This window comes from Solenopsis invicta, chromosome 12, assembly GCF_016802725.1.
Source record: "Solenopsis invicta isolate M01_SB chromosome 12, UNIL_Sinv_3.0, whole genome shotgun sequence".
Lineage (NCBI taxonomy): Eukaryota > Metazoa > Arthropoda > Insecta > Hymenoptera > Formicidae > Solenopsis > Solenopsis invicta.
In genome coordinates, this window is record NC_052675.1 from 6,483,946 (window position 1) to 6,504,281 (window position 20,336).

Sequence of the window (20,336 nt, forward strand, 5' to 3'; positions counted from 1 at the left end):
AACTTATGCCTGAATTGTCATTACCAAATTTCGTACTGTTGCCGTCGTTGCCATAATCAATTTACAGGACACAACCTTATTTGTACCAAACGAAATAGAGACATGCTGTTTTGGTCGCAAAGTCATAGAAAATCTGATACGTCTTTTGCACGTCACTGCGACATAAATGAGTAATTTTAATGTTTCAATTAATCACGTTTTAACCGAATAGAACTATACATTTTGTCCAGCAAGTATTTTATATACAATACATAATACAATAAAAACCAATCTTAATTTCTTAAAATTGGTCGACCATTTCTGTCATTAAAAAGTTTGGGTATTATTTACGTGATAGTGACGTGTTAATCATGTTTCGAACCAGTTGTGACGTAACGTGCAACGAGTTAGTACGTCACAGTGACGTGCTTATTTCGTTTGGTGCAAGTAAGGAATGTTGTCATGTTGACAACGCGAGGTAACTTTGATGTTGTTATCTTGTAGTTGAATTATTGGCGATCATATATGCGTGTGTGTGTGTGTGTGTGTGTATGCACACACATATGTCATTGCATAAGTATTGCTTCAATATATTCTTATACTTCAAATTGTTGAACATGTACATGTCATGTTACCACTATCATAAGCAATCTCAAATTTACGCGATTTTGCTTACAAGAGGAGGATACAGTTATGATACAGTATAAAAAAAGAATAGTAGGCTCACTCTGTCATAAACATAGAGATATTACAGATAGAGTAGAGGAGCCATAGACAGATCTGTAAGTGGAAATGTCCCCTCGTTAGAAAGAGAGAGAAGATAGAACCTATATTCTTGTCTTTGTCGTAATAGCGCCATTAAGAAAGAGATAGACTAAAGCTCTCGTTTTCTGTCTCTTTCTACCAACGAGTCTGTCTCTACCAACGAGTCACTTTTGAGGCTGGCTTCCCTACTCTGTCTGTAATATTTCTATGGTCACAAAGCGTGGTAGAAGTCCTTCACACATGACCAAATCGCACACTCAGCATAATGGCGGTTAGGTTCTGATTGGACGATTCCAGCATATGGCGTCATTAACCCGACTCGGGTTAAAACATTGCACTCAAAAGTGCTATTAGATCCGTGCACAACCAGCAACTTGATGATCTTTCAGTCATCAAATCAAATGTGCCGACACTGAGCTTACTGTTTTTTCTTATACTATGATTACGATGTCACCATCGACATACAAAATAGACTGCTGATGACTGTGGTTTGAGGCTTCCAGCAACAAATTAGGTTTAGTAAACAGAGAACGAACGTTTTTCATATTATCTGGCTCTCACTCTATCTGTCTTTCTACCCTTACCACGGTCATCAGCTATCCATTCTGTATATCGGTGGATGGATTTTATTCTCTTTCCTGGAAGTCCATTTGGGTCCGCGTACATAATTGGACGTGTTGGTCTCTTACAACATTTTTTGCAGGATTGTTGATTCAATCATCGGATTTTGTGTTGTTTCACTTTCAAATCTTTAGAATTCCACTTTATTAACCTTTAAAAGTTTAATAAAGTGGAATTCTAAAGATTTGAAAGTGAAACAACACAAACCTTATCGTCCCTGCGACACGATAAAGAGACGGATATCAATTTTGAACCAAACTGATCTTGCTACATAATTAATCTACATGGAAAATAAATTGATCCGTATTCGAGCATTTTATAAATAGTATATTTGTGTCCGATGTGCCTTGTAAATAGTATTTTTTTAAGTTTAAAATTTTAGGGTCCAGATTTTCATGATCTTACATCCCTGATGATGCCATAGATCAACCTCATTAAATAAAACATCAGATTAAGTTTAACAATAAGTTAACCAAATAATAAAAAATTGGGTTTAAGAATTCGTAGGTTTAAGAATTCGTGCTTTCCAACAAACAACACAGGTGACATAGTACGACACTGTCCATTAGTGTGAGCGAGACAACTAAAATCTTCTCTCTCACACTAATGGACACAGCGTCATACTGTATCGCTTGTGTTGCTTGCTGAAAAACACCCAGAGTATAGGTTATAAAGTTTAAGATGCTTCGGCAAGAAATGCCGCGTAGCACAATTGATAAGCGTAAGACTTGATAATACCATGAATGGCAAAGACGCGCGATCAAAATCTATGTTTGTCAAATATATAAAAAAATGGTAACGTTAATCAAACATTAAAAACTACCATTTACAAGATGCTTTGGACAAAACACTCAGACACGAATTAATATATGTTTGACGTAGATTTACCATGTGGAAAAAATCGATGACGTAACTGTGTTCTTTTCTTGTTAGATACTCTTAGTTATCTGAGATAAATGTCAATTTAGCTAATAAAAATAGAGTTTTGTATCTATGAGATATACATGCAAATACAGCTTGATGTATTAAAGAGGTATTTTCATTTTTGGTACCATTTTTGTATTTTTTTTTCAAGAATTTAAAAATATATGTAAAAGCTATAAACTTAAAACTTGAAACGTATTTTAAAATTAAAATATTCTTTAAACTTAAAACTTTAAAATACAGTTTTCTCAAAATCGTGTTTTTGGGGAATTTCTTAAAAACTATTAGAAATATCGATTTTAATCGATATAAATTTTTGTTTACAAATATATCAAGTATCCTGTTTTCATTGGAGTTAGAATCATTATTACGTATTGTTTCTGTTTCTGTAAAAATAAAATTACAAATTGTCATGATAAATAAAAATTTCTTACAAGATAATTTTTTTAAATACTTTATTTAGTACTAATTCTAATATTAATCATATCTTTCTCGAATAAGAAAAATGTTTTTTTTTTTAAGATGTTAAAAAGAATGGCTATTTATTTCAGTCTTGCATTTTTTGCAAGCTGTTCATGATCAGTGTCTAATACGAGAAAGTAGTATTTTTAAATTTTAAAAATAGTTAAATATTATTAAACTAATTATAAAAAAATTAACGAGAAATGGTAATACCGGTCAAAAGTAATTTCTAGTTCTGCTCAACAATTTTCTAGGTAAATTTATAAATATTTACAAGATTTCTTAACTGCGCGTTTCCAACTACCGAATGTTTTTCGAGTCTTAAAACACAGCTTTTTAGTTGTGAAAGAGTATGCAGTACAAATTAATGGTACAAATTAATTTAATGTCTTAAAAACGTTTCCCCAAAAACATTTTTTTGATCTATTAAACCAGAATACCTCCTTAAAGTATACTTAATCGAGTGTATCTTTGTACGTTTGTATGTATGTGAGAGAGAGAGAGAGAGAGAGAGAGAGAGAGAGAGAGAGAGCGCGCGCGCGCATTAGTAAATAAAATATCGCATTTGAATAGAAAAAATGTTGTCAACATTATTATATATTTCTTTAAAATATTATCAAAGATTATAATTCTCTAATATAAAAAGTGAAAAAAAGTTATCAGGCCTATCGTGATAGGGAAAGTTTAAAGATAATATATACAGAAAATATATAACAATTAACAAATGCTAGTTTGACTTTGTAACATCAGTTCCATTATTTCTGAATACAACTCAGTTATTTCATTCGACTGAAAATTCGATCGATTATAATTAAAAAACAATCAAACTGTCAAACAATTACAAATTTATTAAATACTATTAATAAAATTAATTCTTAAAGTATTTTTCGACAAAAATTGCAAACATTTGAGTACACAACCACACACCCACAACAACATGTAATATGTCAGTAATATTACACTAACATTAATATTAGTATTATAATACAAATTACAGAACTATATAAAGAACTATTATAGAAATTTTACAGAAATATTATTTTGCGATATATTGCGGTTGTATTATTAATAATGAGATATAACGCAATATATCACATTGTAATATTTTTATAATATTTGCATTATATTACAGTGTATTCACCAAATAAACATGGCAGTGTTTTATTGCTTGTAATTAAAAAACTACAGGACAGAATGGAAAAGATGGAACATTGAGATTTTTCAGCTATTTTAATGAAATAATGGTAAAAGGATGCTTTTGAAGTTGATTGAAGGTGACCTTTTAAAAATAAGCTCCCAAAATTGGGCTTTAAAATAAAAATAAATAAATCATAATAACACAACTGCAATATATTTTATAATATTGTTATGATTGTGAGAGAATATTCTTACTAACACACCCGCGCGACTAAGTTCGCATTCTTGCTGTACTCTTTGGCATTTTACGCTTTTATAACAAAAATCATTATTCTAAGCAAGCTCTTTTATTTGACGTGTGCGAGCATTTACGTCGCGCGAGTGCGTGAGAACATTCTCTCACGGTCGTAACAACATAAAAATATTAAAACGCTTTACTTTCTCGCAATATTACATAAATATTACATAAATATTACATATATATACATATATTACGATAATACAATTGTGTTATGTCACATTATACCATTGTGATTGATTTTGGCGGACATTTTAATATTACTGTAATATTTTTGTAATGTTCTAGCAACAATTATACTGTATTTCATTGTAATATTGCTGTTATATCACGTGTTGTTACATTTACGTGTGTTTACAAGTACCATACAATATTTGACAATTACAAAAATTGGAATGAATAAATATTTGCCAAAATTTCATACATTCGTGTAATACAGCACTTTTCAGTGACAACCATCACTAGTAAAAATTGTTTTATTAGCGATTATAATGAAATTATTTCGCGTAATTTACCTTGACGAACACGAGTATGATTGGCATCATTGCTGTTTTTTTACCATAATACCACTGTAATACACATGGAAGATCATCCAACTCACCAGCTTCAAGTGTATCCAATTTTATTGACATCGACGCATTATTGCCAATAGCAAAGTAGTCATCAGTGAAGATTGTTACGAAGAAAGAGCACGATGTCCAATTAGTCCAATACGAATACCATTTCCTTCAGTCATTCTTATTCATATGCAGGAGTATTTAGGTATTTAGGTTGCGTAATAGTTGTTTAGACGTTAAGAAAGACGTCTTCTTGTCAAGACGGTAACGGTAGTTGACCGAAGTGTTTAATAGAAACAAAGGAGATCCAAAACCAAAAACCTGTCTGTCCTATATATGATCCTATATATGATGTACTGCAGCATTCCGTGATTGTGACAGAAGAGAACCGGAACGAGAACAAATTTATTGTTCAGTAATAATTTTTATCCTTTTCCTCCAATTATATATTGAATATTTATCAATTATCACTGTCAGCATAATCGTCTGTATCTGTATCGCCGCTATCATGATGTTCCGACTGTTGCACATGAATATCCAATGAATTCATTAACGAATTTGCATCTTTGGACACATTCACCGAGTTGTCTATTAAAATGTCCACACTTGGTGATAATTTCCATGATACAATATTATGCAACCTACAAACAAGCATAATTTTAAATTATATATTAAGAATGTTTTATTCTTAAAAAAATTACCTCTCTAGACATAAAGAGCTTCAGCCAAAATTATTAGGCATCTATTTTTTTCATTCATCTAAAATTCTTTAATATGAATTATTTTATATTGATCACTGGCATTATACACAAGTTTAAAAAGTCGTTGAAACACAAGATAATTTTAAATTCTGTTAAATCCTTCTATAGTAAAAATATAAACAGAAATATAAAGTACCTAATATTTTTGGCTGCATAATTATTTCAAAAAATTTTCATATTTTTTACAAGTATTAGAAATGATTATAAAAGCCAATATGCTAAAAATTTCATAAAAACAAATATTAATCATTATTTAATAATGTATACAGGCTATTCTGCGTGAAGCAGATCAGTTATCTCTCAAAAATTTGTAAAATTTTGTACATCAACAGTGCTCTGGAAGCAATTTTATGCCAAAGAATTTTTTTTATTGCAAATTGATCAAGACATCAACAATACAAAATTTAACTAGTATTTTGTTCAAAAATTCATAACTCAATTGCTAATAATGGTTTTCCTCTAACTGAATTCATTTTTTTTTACTTCTACTTTCTAGTTTACAAGAAAAATATAAATAAAAAATACTCTTTCAGTGTTCATTTAACACTAAATTTTTTAACAATTTTTTAAACAATCAGGGAAAAATTTTTTAAATCTAAAAAAATTATTTTTATAACTTTCAGTTTTTCTACAGCTTAGAAAAAGTTTTGCATTTTTAAGAAAAAGTTTTTTAAGTTCTCGATGAATCAAGAATCTATCAACTTTCAAGCATAGCAGGCGCTATGCTGTTATTGGACAAAACAGACCACAGAATGAAAAATTAGTAAAATTTTTCTTTTGTTATTAATAGTAATTTGTACATTTTTCATTATTATTTAATTTGTACACACATCAACCAATAATTAATGAAATTATAGCTACATAAATACCTTATAAATACTTTCTACGCGAAGCAAGGTTTAGTCCACACTTTTTTTTAACCCTTTATTGTTTTTTTTTTTTAGTGAATATAATTTTGTGACAGTTTTGGGATTGCTTAGTAATTCAGTGTGAAAAATATAAAATGGTACATCTAATATAACGGATGGGAATTATCAAAATCAACCGAATTTGCATGAAACTTGTTACTTGGAAATTTTGGAAGTTGCTGATTATGAATTTGATGTCAAAAATATAAAATTCAAAAATGGCGCATCCAATATGTACCAAATTTTCAAGCAAATTTGGACAACTTTAAAAATTACGTTAACCATATTAGTTCTTCATATTATATCTGGCATTTCAGATATAATGATTTGTATTTTTGACATCAAATTCCTAATTATAATTACGAATATTTGGAATATTTGATATCGGATTTATAATTAACCTCGACTCCTAAATAGCAAGTTTCAAGTAAATTCAGTAAATTTCGCTAATTTTGTTCGCCATATTGTATCCGCCATTTTAAATTCATAATCAGTGATTTCAAAAACTTTTAGTGCAGTTACATGCAAGCGTCGAGCTTCGAGCGTCGACTTGCATAAAAGATATTGCACAGCTTTTTGCAGCTTCTTAACGTTAAAGTCATAGGCGCCTTTACATGGGCGCGTCGAGCGTCAAGGCCAATTTTACTACATGGGCTAAAAAGTCCCGGGATTTTTCAGTAGGTAGCGCCACTAGAAAATGAACATGATTTATTTCGAGAGGTTCATCTGTCACTAGTTTATGTGTGAAGTTACATGACATTTCGTTCATTCGTTTACAAACTACAGTCATTTAAGTGTCGCTACCTTCGCCTTCGTAAAAAAAGGGGGGGGGGGAACAGGAATATCGCATATTGATCAAACATTGTTTTTTTATGGAAAAAAACTCATGAACAATCAATGAAATGGTTGAAGAAATGTTATCTCATATCTGCTCCTTCGAGAACAACAGTTTATCGATGGTTTGTGAATTTAAAATGGGTCGTACAAGCACCAAAGATACACCTCGCTCTGGAAGACCAAAAGAGGCTACGAATCCGGAAATCGTAAAGCAAGTGTATCGAATAGTTTTTAGTGATCGTAAAGTGAAGTTGCGCGAGTTAGCTGAGGCCGTTGGCATCTCGAAAGAACGGGTTGGATACATTTTGCATGATATTTTGGATATGAAAAAGCTATCTGCGCAATGGGTGCCGCGTTTGCTGACCGTCGACCAAAAACAGTAGCGCGTTGATGATTGAACGGCCGGTTTGGCATTGTTGCAGCATAATCAAGCGGACTTTTTTCAACGTTTTGTGACAATGGATGAAACGTGAATTCATTACCATACGCTTGAGTCCAATAGGCAGTCTATAGAGTGGCTGAAAAGCCACAAAAGCCGACCAAAGCGGCCAGGAAGGTTTTGGCTTCCGTTTTTTGGGATGCGCATGGCATAATCTTCATTGATTACCAGAAGGGAAGAACAGTTACGGGAGAGTATTATGCAGCGTTATTGGACAAACTAAACGACGGAATAAAGAAAAAACGGCCCCATATGGCGAAAAAAAAAGTTCTGTACCATCACAATAACCCACGATAACGTCACACACATCCTTGAAAGCAATGGCCAAATTGGACCAATTACGATTCGAATTGGTTGCTTACCCGCCGTATTCTCCAGACTTGGCCCACAGCGACTATTTTTTGTTACCAAACCTCAAGCGGTGGTTCCAGGGAAAGAGATTCACATCGAATGAGAAAGTCATTGCGGAAACCGAGGTGTATTTCAAAGGCTTAGACGTTTCGTACTACAGAAAAGGCATCGAAATGTTGGAAAATTGCTATACCAGGTGTATCGCACTCGAAGGCAACTATGTTGAAGAATAAATATAACTTTGCCCAAAAAACGCTTGTTTTCATTCAAAATCCTGGGACTTTTCTGCCCATGTAGTATATAAAACTTGATTTATAAAACAAACTTAGAATGATAGACTCCCAGAGTTATACCGTGCAGCAAAGGATTAATGGACCAAATGAAGTGTATAAATATACTATTCTACATGAGTTTGCGACATTCCACGCAAAGCTAGATCTCATCCTTCACTTTCCTATGCTTAAGAGGCGAAACATGGTCTATAATTGTATTATTCCACATATGTACACAATTTTCCACCTAAAACGAGGTCCCTCTATCGGAAGATAATCCCCGAAAGATATAATCTAATACACACCAAATTTTTGTCGCGATTAATCAGCTTAATATTGATCATGTTTTTGGTCTGAAACGGCAACATGGTCAATTGAGAGTATAACATTATAACATTTATTAAAACACGGATAAGATATACATACGGTCAATTTACACATGAAATAATACAGTTATTTACACGGAGTTATATATTATACAAGCGCGTGTCGGCGCGGCGCGTGAAGCGCATGGTCGCTATCGGTCGGAATATAAACGCAGGTCACGCTCCGTACGATCGTGGTTTTCGTTCGCGATCGAAGCCGTGTGATAAGCGGGGCCTACTGCGCGGTACGTGAGCTAGCCCGTGCGCAGTATCGTTTCGCGAGTGTAGTATTGGCGACAAGATTCCGTGTGGAATAAGCAAAATCTACTACAACTGCCAAGTACGATTGGCCTGAAACTCCGACACGGCGCGAGCGGTCTTCTGGTTTAGATATTGCAGCGGCGGAAGCTAGAATAATGCGTCGGTAAGAGTCAGGGATTCCGGGTGCAGGCTAAATACACTTCGACCGTTGTTTCCAAACGGGATCAGATCTGTCGCAGCACAGCAGAGAGATCTGAATGCTGGCTGGTGATGGAACACGACGGAGTGAGACTTCTCGTGCTAATTGTTGGTATATACAGGATGATCCAAAATGGTTGGAACAACTATTTACCATGAGATGACTTACTGACTTCACTCCATATAAATTACATGGAATGCAGTCAGTAAGTCATCGCTTATAGTAAATAGTTGTTTCAACTATTATAGATCACCCTGTATACCCGGCAAATAACACGATCGGTCGTATCCGTTTCTTGTCAGTATTGTTTCGGCGTTCGGCAGCGCAATTGGTCGAATAGGGGAGCTCGCGTCCCCGACAGGGTGCGCGTGCGAGGACTCGGCGAGCTTCGTCTAGTGATGATTGCCGCTAGGCAAACTGTTTCTGCACGATTAAAATAGGTACCCCCTGTGCCTTCATTTATAGCCTCCCGGCGACTTCCTGACTAGTGTTCGCCGGAGGGGAAGGGGGAGGAATTTTCAGGATGCATCATCACATGTATGTGCCTACTATTTCACTAATTATTAATGCGTGTACAAATAATAATTTATAAGTTGATATTAACAATTATTATTAGTAACAAAAGAAAAACTTTGTCAAATTTTTCATGCCATATCGTCTCTCTTGCATTCGGTAACGCAGTGCCGCGCAGCTCGCGTCCGCCGTGCTAAGAGTCGAGAGGTTTGATATGCATCGACAACTTTAGAAATTTTTTTCTCGAAAACGAGGCAAAACACTTTTGAAATTTTTTTATAAGTTTTAGGAAAACTAAAAGTACATAAAAAATTTTTTTAGATTTTTCGAATCTCCCCGATTGTTAAAAAAATTGTAAAAAGTTTATTGTTAAATAAACTAAAAAAAGAACTTTCTCGCAATGTTCATATTTTTTTCGTAAACTAGAACGTTACATTATTGTAGAAATTAAACATACTTTAGCTACTATTATTAGTAACAGAGGTATAAAATTTTAAACAAAATAGTAAAATTTCCAATTATTTGTGTCTTAAATTTGTTAAAAAAATCTTTTTGCATAATATTATTTGCTTATCTCTTAGAGCACTATCAATGTTGAAAAATGTGTAAAATATTGAAAATTTTTGAGAGAAGACTGATCCGTTTACAGAATAGCTCATATCTTGGCAAAAAAATTTTAATAAAATTTCAATAAATATGTAACGAAATTTTAATTATATTTCTAAAAAACATTATTTTCTACGTTTAATAAGAAACAGATATTTTAATGAAATTTCGTTAAAAATGTAGTAAAAATTCAATGAAAAATCATTAATATTATTGAATAAAAAATGACATTTTATTGAAATTGTAATAAATTTCTGATAAAATGCAATAATAAATTGCAGATATTTTGTGATGATATATTAAGGAAAAAGTGGTATTATGGGTAGGCATTTATATTTTAGTCAATAACTTCAATAATAATCAATATTTTATATTAACCCTAGATCACTAGACTGAGATACCTCAAACGCACTTTAAAAAATTTCAAATTATGCTAGTCAGTAGACATCGAATCTCTATTCATAATACACTTTCACTTTCTGGGAGAGAAGTCAAGTTGACCGGTGCGCCAGGCAGTCGTTAGCTGCTGAGCTATGCGCATCGATATTCTGTTTGAGATACATTTGTACTCCAATCACTGATTAATGTCAATGTTTTGTGCATGTAAGTCAATTTCGTATGTTTTGTTAACAGTAGTATATCTCAAACAATTTAGTAAACACTCTCGAGATTAAACAATAAGAATAGGTGAAAAGGCTAATGAGAGTACTACACGGTTATTTTGGCGCAAAACTAAGTAGTCAGCTATAGACCAAAATTCATTTATTCATTAAACGTTTCGACTCTCTTTGGAATCATCATCAGCAAAGGCGAATTTACAATAAAACGCATAGTTCTAAGGAACTAATTGTCTAGTCATTATCGATCCAATATGTAGTTGTTACTATCGGTTTGCCGGATCCAAAGTGCAACTTTCCAATTTGATGGCTAGACAATTAAGGAATGGCTTGATCACCTATCAAAGATCGACGAAGACTAGTGAAGCCATGGATAAAGAGCTCAACACTTATAATTATAAAATCGATATTGAGAACGCGACAATCGCTATGAGACGTTTCCAATAATGCGGTTTACAAGTTTGACTATCAAACGTCTCATAGCGATTGCGGCAATAAATAAACAAATTTGTTCTATAGCTGACTACTTAGTTTTGCGTCAAAATAACCGTGCAGTACTCTCATTAGCCTTTTTACCTATTCTTATAATATATTTCACATATAATTACGTAATTTAAAGGTTTCAATTCTTAAAAATCAATTTATGCTATAATTTTCAAATTTTAAGTGTTAAATAATTAAATTGCTTCAAATGTAATATTTTTGTATGCAGCAATACAATAAAATTTCGTGGAACATTTTGATTAAAAAATATTTAAAGGTGTAAAAAAATTTATAGTAATTCATTGATTTTTCCCATTTTCCACTTAATTTATCAAAATTCATATAGGTAAGTAATAATACTTTTAATAAGATATCATTATTTTATTCAAGATGACTATTTTTTAATCATAGCCAAATATATCTTTTAAAACGTTTAAAATTTTAAAATTGATTAATTAGGAAAAAAGTTAGCAATTCTTAAAGCATTAATATTACTATTCCGGCTTTATGACTGTGTTTCAAGTTTGACGAATATGTGGCACGTAGTTTGAGTTGGATGTTGTAAAAATTAAAAATTATTAGTTGGCACCAAGAACCGTTGTGAGTGATATCAGCCTTCTATTCTCGCGTTCTAATTTCGTCAATCCGACATAAACGTATTATTGTTTAGCAATGTTTGTATAAAAAAAAGTTATTTTTAAATTTATTTTCGACATTTTTTGGTTGATACTGTTTTTCGACTAACTTCCGGTTAAGAAAATTGAATTTAATTAACTTTTTTTAAATTAAAAGACAAAGAGATTCAATTCTTCTAACGCATATAAAGCATTTTACATTATAATAAAGAATGGGGCACTGTTATATTTTAGTTTACCGTTAGAAAGTAAAAAAAATACTAGCATTCTAAGGTTAAAACTTAATATTAACTTTGATCATATTCATTAAAATGTTAAGAAATCCTAGATTCAAAATTATGAAATATTTATTACTTAAGATATAATTTATAAAAATGTGACGACACTACATAGTAGAAGAATAAGGGTGGTAATGTAGGCCACAACAAAAATAAATTGGTTTTGTATAAAAAAGATACAGTATTTTATTATAAAATTATATATTTTCAACAAAATTTTCCTTAGTTTAGCATTTTTCTGCGTTAGAAAACATTAGAGATATCATTTTATCCTTGTTAAACAATAAACAAAGCTAAAATTTCTGTTTCTGAACGCAGTCCTCTAGAAAAACAATCGATTTATTGAAGAATTATTTTCATATGAAAATTTCGATAGTACCTATATTACCAGTCCACTTTTGTGTCCACATTAACAAAACGTTGTGATATGCTATTGAATAACTTTGCATAACAAAATATGTATAGCACGAATAAAAAGTTAAATAACAAAACCAAATACTTGACTGTACATACATTCGTGTAATAATACGCTCAAGTTTAAAAACAATAAAAAAGCATGTATAATTAAATAAAAATTAAAATGTAAAAAAAAGACAGGGGTTGTGAGGTTTCGTATGTGAGATGATGAAATACCATAATCGTAAAATTCACGTTAAATTCTAAGAAAAACAATTAAAATTATTTCGTTACGGATTACTATTTAGACATTGTAAGACAATTACGATGTTTTTTTTATAAAAGTTGAATTTTAATTTTCACGTAATAATGATTTTTACAAGTATATATACATATACTCTTTACGTAATTTTGATAAGTATGTTAGATATTAATTTTTTAAGAGTTTAACCAGAATGGTTGACTTATTATTTTAAGACAAGTTTTACAACTTAAATCTTTGTCTTTAATAATGCACAATAACTGTATTGTGTCTCAAATCTTAAGTTACAAACAAAATCTCTTTTTAGTTTAAGACTTGAGACAAAACAGTTATTGTGTGTTATTAAACACAAAGATTTAAATTGTAAAACTCGTCTTAAAATTATAAGTTAACCATTCTGCTTAGGCCCTAACTTTAGCTTGAAGGCCTTGAATGTAGCTTTCAAATAATGTAATTGAATTTAATGTGCGCCATAATGTATTCGGCATATAGTTATATCATGTAGTAAGAGGGCTCATGAGATGATCATGAGTTTGCATTACGAATGTAAGGCTCTTATGACTTTACAATCTTATGGTGAACGTGCCATAATACTTATTAGTAAAAAAATTATTTTAAAAAGTTATTTTGTAAATAAAAAAAAAAATTTTTTTTTAAATAAATGTTTTAAAATGTTTATAAAATCTTATTTTGTGGTACTTATTAATGTATAAGATCTACGAAGAATCAATTTAATTTGTGATGTTTTATAATAAAACCTTTTTATGGCCTTTTCTATCATTAATTGTTGATATTCTATAATTCCCTGCTATCTCACAAACTATACTCTTTTCAGTAAACTGTAAATTACCTTCATTTTATATACTCAATGAATTTTTACCTATAGGGCGAGTAATAAAACTCTATGACTAACAAACTGGTGTTAATACGAATTATATCGTGTTAACATGTAATAAAAACCAAAAAAACAAAATGGCATTCCACCATCCCCTTTTTTTCTATCTTGAAAAAATTTCGAAATGCTCAAAAATAAAAATGTCATATAATTGTCAGTTATTGTGCATTGACATATTAATTCAGCAAACAAAAACAAATCGAAATAAATAAAAGTGAATTTATTTCGATCTTTTCGAATTCGTACTTCAGATTTTTCAAATCCATTTCATTTAAAAAATAACATAAAAACATCCGAAATCAACATAATGAATAGATTTCGTATTTCAATTCAATTGAATCCAATAATGTAATAGAAACATGAATTTATTCGAATTCAAAATTATGAATAACTCGTTTCAAATTTCTATTTATTTAAATAAAAAAATATTATAATAGGGATATAAATCCATCCAAATTTTTAAACAATGAATAGCGCATTTCGTATTTCAATCCATTTGAATCTATTTGAATCCAAAAATACTCTGAATTGTAAATCGCGAATTCGGGTAAATTAAAATAAATTGCAGTTTTCAATTTATTTGAATTTATTTTTGTTTGCTAAGAAACTACATTACATAATAGCCGGCTATTAAATAAATAGTTCTATAAGTAATTATTAGCAATTAATAATAAAGATAATACGAATGGGCATAATATTTAAACGACTCATAATATTTAAACATAATATTTAATACCACCTTTTCCTCTAATATTTTTATTAAAACTAATAAATTTTTGATGAAATTTTAATAAAACTACTGGTCAAATGTTTCAAAATCAACATAATAGTCAATAAAGTATCAAAATATTAAAATTTCATAAAAATTATTTATTAAAACTTTATTAAAAATTTTTCCACCAGGTAGAGAAATGATTAATTAAAATTAATAATGTATAAAAAATTCTACCTAATCACAATGTGAATTGCTGTGTATTTGTCGAAAATATTAAAACAGTTACAACAAAATGTTGTAGAACTATATCGTAAGATTCTAGCTAAGAAATAAAATTGCAAAATATATTTTACTGGATAAACCATGAGGTAAATATGAAAAGCTTAAACATCAATTTAGTATGTTAATCTAAAAATACATGCATCTTTTCATCATGCTATTTTATATTTTACTTACTGAGCTGTAGATGATGGTTACATTTCATCATCACACAGACTGCAAGAAATGTATTATTATCATTACGATTATGATAGAAAGGAAAAGTATATATTGTTAGTTAAAGCGCGAAGTGTAGAATACCTATTTGTTTACAATACATGCAAAGGTGTGAATCGAAATCAATGGAAATATGTATCAAAAGGTATATAGAATGTAACTAGTATATGTAAGTAGGATATTGATGACCGGGAAAAACCGAAAAAATGGAAATTTTCAAGGAATTTTGGTAAACGTCTAGAAAAGGTTTCACCTCATCAATTTCAATGACCTTGGTATATGTTATAGGGATGAGATTACTCAACTTTTTTTTATAAAATAATTGGAGGTCTTGTATAGTTTACGAGATATACTTAAAGATAAAAATCATTTTCAAAATTTAATTATTTTTATTATATGACATCTTATTTATGACGGATAGTGAATAAATATGCATTTTAGATTACATTGCACCAATTTTAGGATAAAGCCGACTGTTTACAAAATACCTATGACTATGTCGTTTTGTTTACATTCTTCAACAGAACAATTATAGACCCTAAGTAGGAAGGAGGGTTAGGTCCCCTAAGAGGACCTCGCTTTGACGTGGAAAGTAAACGTTTGGGCGGAGGAGAGGTGTCGCCTATCCATCACACCCCTTTCTCAACAATCCTAACCCAACCCAATCCCAAATTTTGTTCTGTAACCACACGCATATGATCACAGAGCATGCAGTTGTGCGGAGCCACAAGCAAGCACGCAAAGCGACGTAAAATTTTAATACAGTAGATATATTCATTTATCATTGAAATCATAAGTGGTGCATGTACATGCGTACTTCAAATTTAAGTACTTTTCGTATGCGTATGTGGCCACGGAGAATGCTTTTCAATTTGTGTTTACAAAACAGTGAATTTCATATTTCGTGAAAACAGTGCTGACGATTAAAGAAACTCGTTTTAAGGCTCCTGACTCCTCACCGCGGCTATTGAAATCGTGACGTCAGAAGCATAAAATTGCGTGAAATGACACGTAATTTTGTCCGACGTGCCATTTCTAAATAAAGCCAATTTGGATAAAACAAACTAATCAGATAGCTTTAAAACACTTGTAAAAATGGGTAAAGACTATCTTTTTTTCGCTTAGCAATCAATAAATAGTTGTAAAAAGCACGTAAAGTGACGCCTATTCAAACAAGAAAACACACGGATAGTTAATGAAAGGAGTAAAAAATGTGCTTTTATGTATAAAATTCAAAGAAACTTTATTCGCGGTCCATTTTTACGAATTTGGTAAATACGAGACAAGTCATATTTTCACAATAAAACACATAATAACAAAATGACATACACAACAACATCTCATCGTCAATCTGTCACGTTTCACGTCTATTAGTTCTAATTTTGTCCGCGACGAAATGTCGCTACCGTCAATGCGAAATTTTCAGCTGGAGAGTCAGGAATCTTAAAATAGATTTTCGATTATAAACGACTGAAGTACTAGAGTTAGGTAAAATATGTATAGAACCTTATTTATAGAGTTTTTTTTTATGAGATTTATTTTTTGTTTGACGATTTTGTTTGTAAAATAATTATTTTCTGACATAATTATAAACAACTGTTTTTCTTCTTTTAAGTATACTTTAAAAACTATACGTGACCACTCATTATTTTATAAGAAAAAGTTGATCAGTACCCTCACCCCTATAACATATGCTAAGGTCGTTAAAATCGATGAGATGTAACCTTTTCTAGATATTTACCGAAATCTTCTTTAAAACATAGATTTTTGTGGGATTTTATTGATATTCATGGAAATTATGGAAATTTTATTTTTTAATTTAAATGCTATTGTTCTCTTATTGACTAAAAAATCGTGTTTCTTTATCATTTTTTCTTCATTATACAAAATGTCAATCGATTAGTAAATGTATACCATATTTATGGATTGCAAACGGAAATGGATTCAAAATATTTAGAATGGATAGAAATAGATTCAAAAAACCAATAATTCGGTAATGACCACGCAAATCCATTTTTATCTAATTAAAATTTAAGAATTCCTTGAATCCGTTTTAATCCATGAAGTAAAATTGAAATTACGGAATTTCTATTTTTTTTTTTTTTTTAATTACAAAAAGTTATAAAAGCGGGCTATATAATCCATTTTAATCCATGAAATGGGATTAAAATAAAGTGATTTTTATTCTTTTAATCTAAAAGGAGTTGTCGTAGATCATCCAATCATTTTAATCTATGACAAAGAATTGCAATGATTTAATTGCTGTCTTTTAATCCAAAATGTATTCAAATCAATTAAAATGGATTACAAATTTTCAATTCATTTTCGTTTACTGGGTAACTCGTGTAACTTGTAAATTTTTATAAAAAAATTGTGACAGAAAAAAACACATTTAAATTGATTTTAAATTGGTATTGTGTGTTTAACACTTTCGGGTCTTTTTTCTAAAAATAATTTTTTAAAAATACATAATATCTAATTCATGTTTTATTAAAAAGTTGTTAAATCTGTAATAAAAATTTCAAAATGCATTTAATATGACAGATGAAAATTTAACAAAATTTAGATTTTAATCTGCTATATTAAATACGCCATTTTTAATTTGAAATTTTTACTGCACTTTCGTCATCAGCAGTTTAAAAAATCCGTAAGTTTACATTAACGTAGTAAAAGTAAATAAATTTAAGTGGATTGAAAATTTATAATCCATTTTAGTTCATGTGGATACATTTTGGATTAAAGAATAACAATTACGTCATATCAATCTTACGTCATAAATTAAAATGGATTACGTGACTCACAAAAACTTTTTTTGGATTGCAAGAAGAGAAATCCCTAAGTTTTAATCTTACTTATGTCATAGATTAAAATGGATTCAAGGAATTTTTAAACTTCAATTGGATTAAAATAAATTAGAAAAATGAAGAATTTGGATTCGGCAATGACTATATAAATCCGTTTCTATTTATTTCAATTTCCGTTTGCTGAGAACTTACATATAAATATAACAAAGAATTCCAGTAAACAAAATAAATTAAAATGAATTTATTTCGACAATTTCAAGCTTTTACGCTTCAGATTTTTGGAATCCATTTGGATTAAAAAATAATGTAATATGAATATGAATACATCCGAATTCAAAATGATGAATAGCGCATTTTGTATTTCAATCCATTTGAGTACATTGGAATCCAAAAATATTCAGGGTATTCTAAAGCAAACTCTGATCAAACAAATTGCATTTTTTAATTCATTTGATTTTATTTTTGTTTGCTAGAATTTTGGTCCGCTACGTTGAATGTGTCATTTTGAAATTAAATTGCGGTTATTTAAATAAAGTTATTACGTCAATTTTCAAAATAAATCGAGAAAGAATTACCTTAATTTATATGGAAAACATATATTATTCACTTTTACTCTACTTTATAAACATTAGATGAGATACTTAGCAAACAGAAATGGATTGAAATGAACAGAAATTGATTTGTGTGACCATTATTAAATCCAATTTCTTTACTTTTGCATCGGTTTCAGTTTAATTAAAATTTATGAATTATTTGAATCCACTTTTATGATCTATGAAGTAGAGCTGAAACTTTGGGATTCCTATACTGTTAATTCAAAAAAGATTTTGCGGGCCATCTTAATCCACTATAATACATGAAATGGGAATTTACGGGAGTTCTATTCTTTCAATCCAAAAGAAGTTACGGGACAATTCATTTTAATTCATGATATAGGATTAAAATGATGTAATTGCTATTCTTCCAAAAAAGGTTCGAAAACTTCAAATCCATTTTTGTCTGCAATACGGGATTGAAAAGAAGAAGCGAGTTTTATTCTTTTCAATCAAGAAAAAATTTCGCAAATCATGAATCCATTTTCAACAATTAATGACACAGGATTGAAACAAAGTTATTCTTATTCCAACACACAAAGATTTTTTTATGAATTATAAAATAATAAATATAAAATAAATGTTTTTTTTATAATATCACAACAATATTTTCAATTATAAATAAACTTATATACAAGGGTAAGTCAAATATTATCCGCACTTTTTTCAGAACACGTCTTTAAGTTTGTCATACTGCGTTCCAGGCAGGCAGGCTTTAAATTGGCACTACTGGGGTCTCGTGATCAAAGCTGGATCTTTATCGTCTCAGTTTGTTTACCGCTACGAGCGTGTAAATATGACTGCTCCGCTAGAAGTTTGAACCAAGGAGGAACAGAGAACTGTGATACGATTTCTTTAGTCGGAAGGAGTGAAAAGTGCTAAAATTCATCAGAGGCTTTCAACACAATGCAGAGACAGTGCTTTACCATGCAGAAGTGTATACCAATAGATCGAACAGTTTAAAAGTGGACGCACAAATGTGACACACGAAGAGGGAGCATGACGCCCGTCAACTTCCACCACTGACGAAAAGGTTCAGCAAGGTTAAGTTGATACTGGCAAACCGGCACATTGTGTTAAAAGCCTCCAATGAATTTTAGCACCTTTCACTTCTTCCAACCAAAGAAATCGTATTACAACTCTTTGTTCCTCCTTGGTGCAAACATCTAGCGGAGCGATCATATTTACACGCTCGTAGCGGTAAACAAACTGACGGGATCAAGTTCAAGCTTTGATTATAGGACTCCAGTAGTACTAACTTAAGGCAGGCAGGCTTTAAGTAGTGCCAATTTAAAGCCTGCCTGCCCGGAACGCAATATGACAAGCTTAAAGAGGTGTTCTAGCAAAAGTGCGGATAATTTTTTAATTACCCTAGTAATATTTAATTTTCTAATAATAACTCATACAACAATATTAATCTATCTAATGACATACATAATTTTATATTTTTGGAAATAAAAACATATTTTGTTTCAAATTTTTTCATACAATTAATGATTGGAAAATAGGCTAATGAGAGTCAGCGCGGGTCAAAGAGCACAATCACAAGTATCGATATTGAATCATTTATTCAATTCAAAATTACAAAACGAACGTTTTGACTCGCTTTGAGTCATCTTTAGCGCAATAAAAAATAGTACAGGCAATAGAAATAGAAGCCGTCATCAGTCGAAAACGAGAAGCACTCAAGTCGCCAACGGTTTGACAATTCCGTGGTGGCATTTTTAACCGCGAAGGTATCGCAAGAGATGGCATTTAACTGTATAACTGTCGTATAATTATTTTGAATCTCAAAAAATTATTCTGATTGAGACTATATATTTTCGTCGCCGTGTCGCAAAAAATGACACTTTACTATATAATTGTCAAATGATTATTTTAAATGTCAAAAAATTATTTTGTTGCGAT

The 20,336-nt window shown here is 30.7% G+C and overlaps 1 protein-coding gene across 9 annotated transcripts in view; it reads right to left on the minus strand.

Moving 5' to 3' along the window:
• Positions 1–1,695: 1,695 nt before the first annotated feature.
• The window catches only part of LOC105206198, a 134,143-nt gene continuing 115,502 nt past the window's right edge, over positions 1,696–20,336 (minus strand). For 8 of the 9 annotated variants that reach the window (XM_039456094.1, XM_039456097.1, XM_039456101.1 and 5 more), the window contains one exon: positions 1,696–5,384. In XM_039456094.1, the coding sequence (XP_039312028.1) occupies positions 5,204–5,384 (181 nt within the window). In that variant the 3' untranslated portion in view covers positions 1,696–5,203. Of the gene's footprint in view, positions 5,385–14,992; positions 15,032–20,336 lie in introns of all 9 variants that reach the window. The other variant, XM_039456102.1, reaches the window with a different exon arrangement.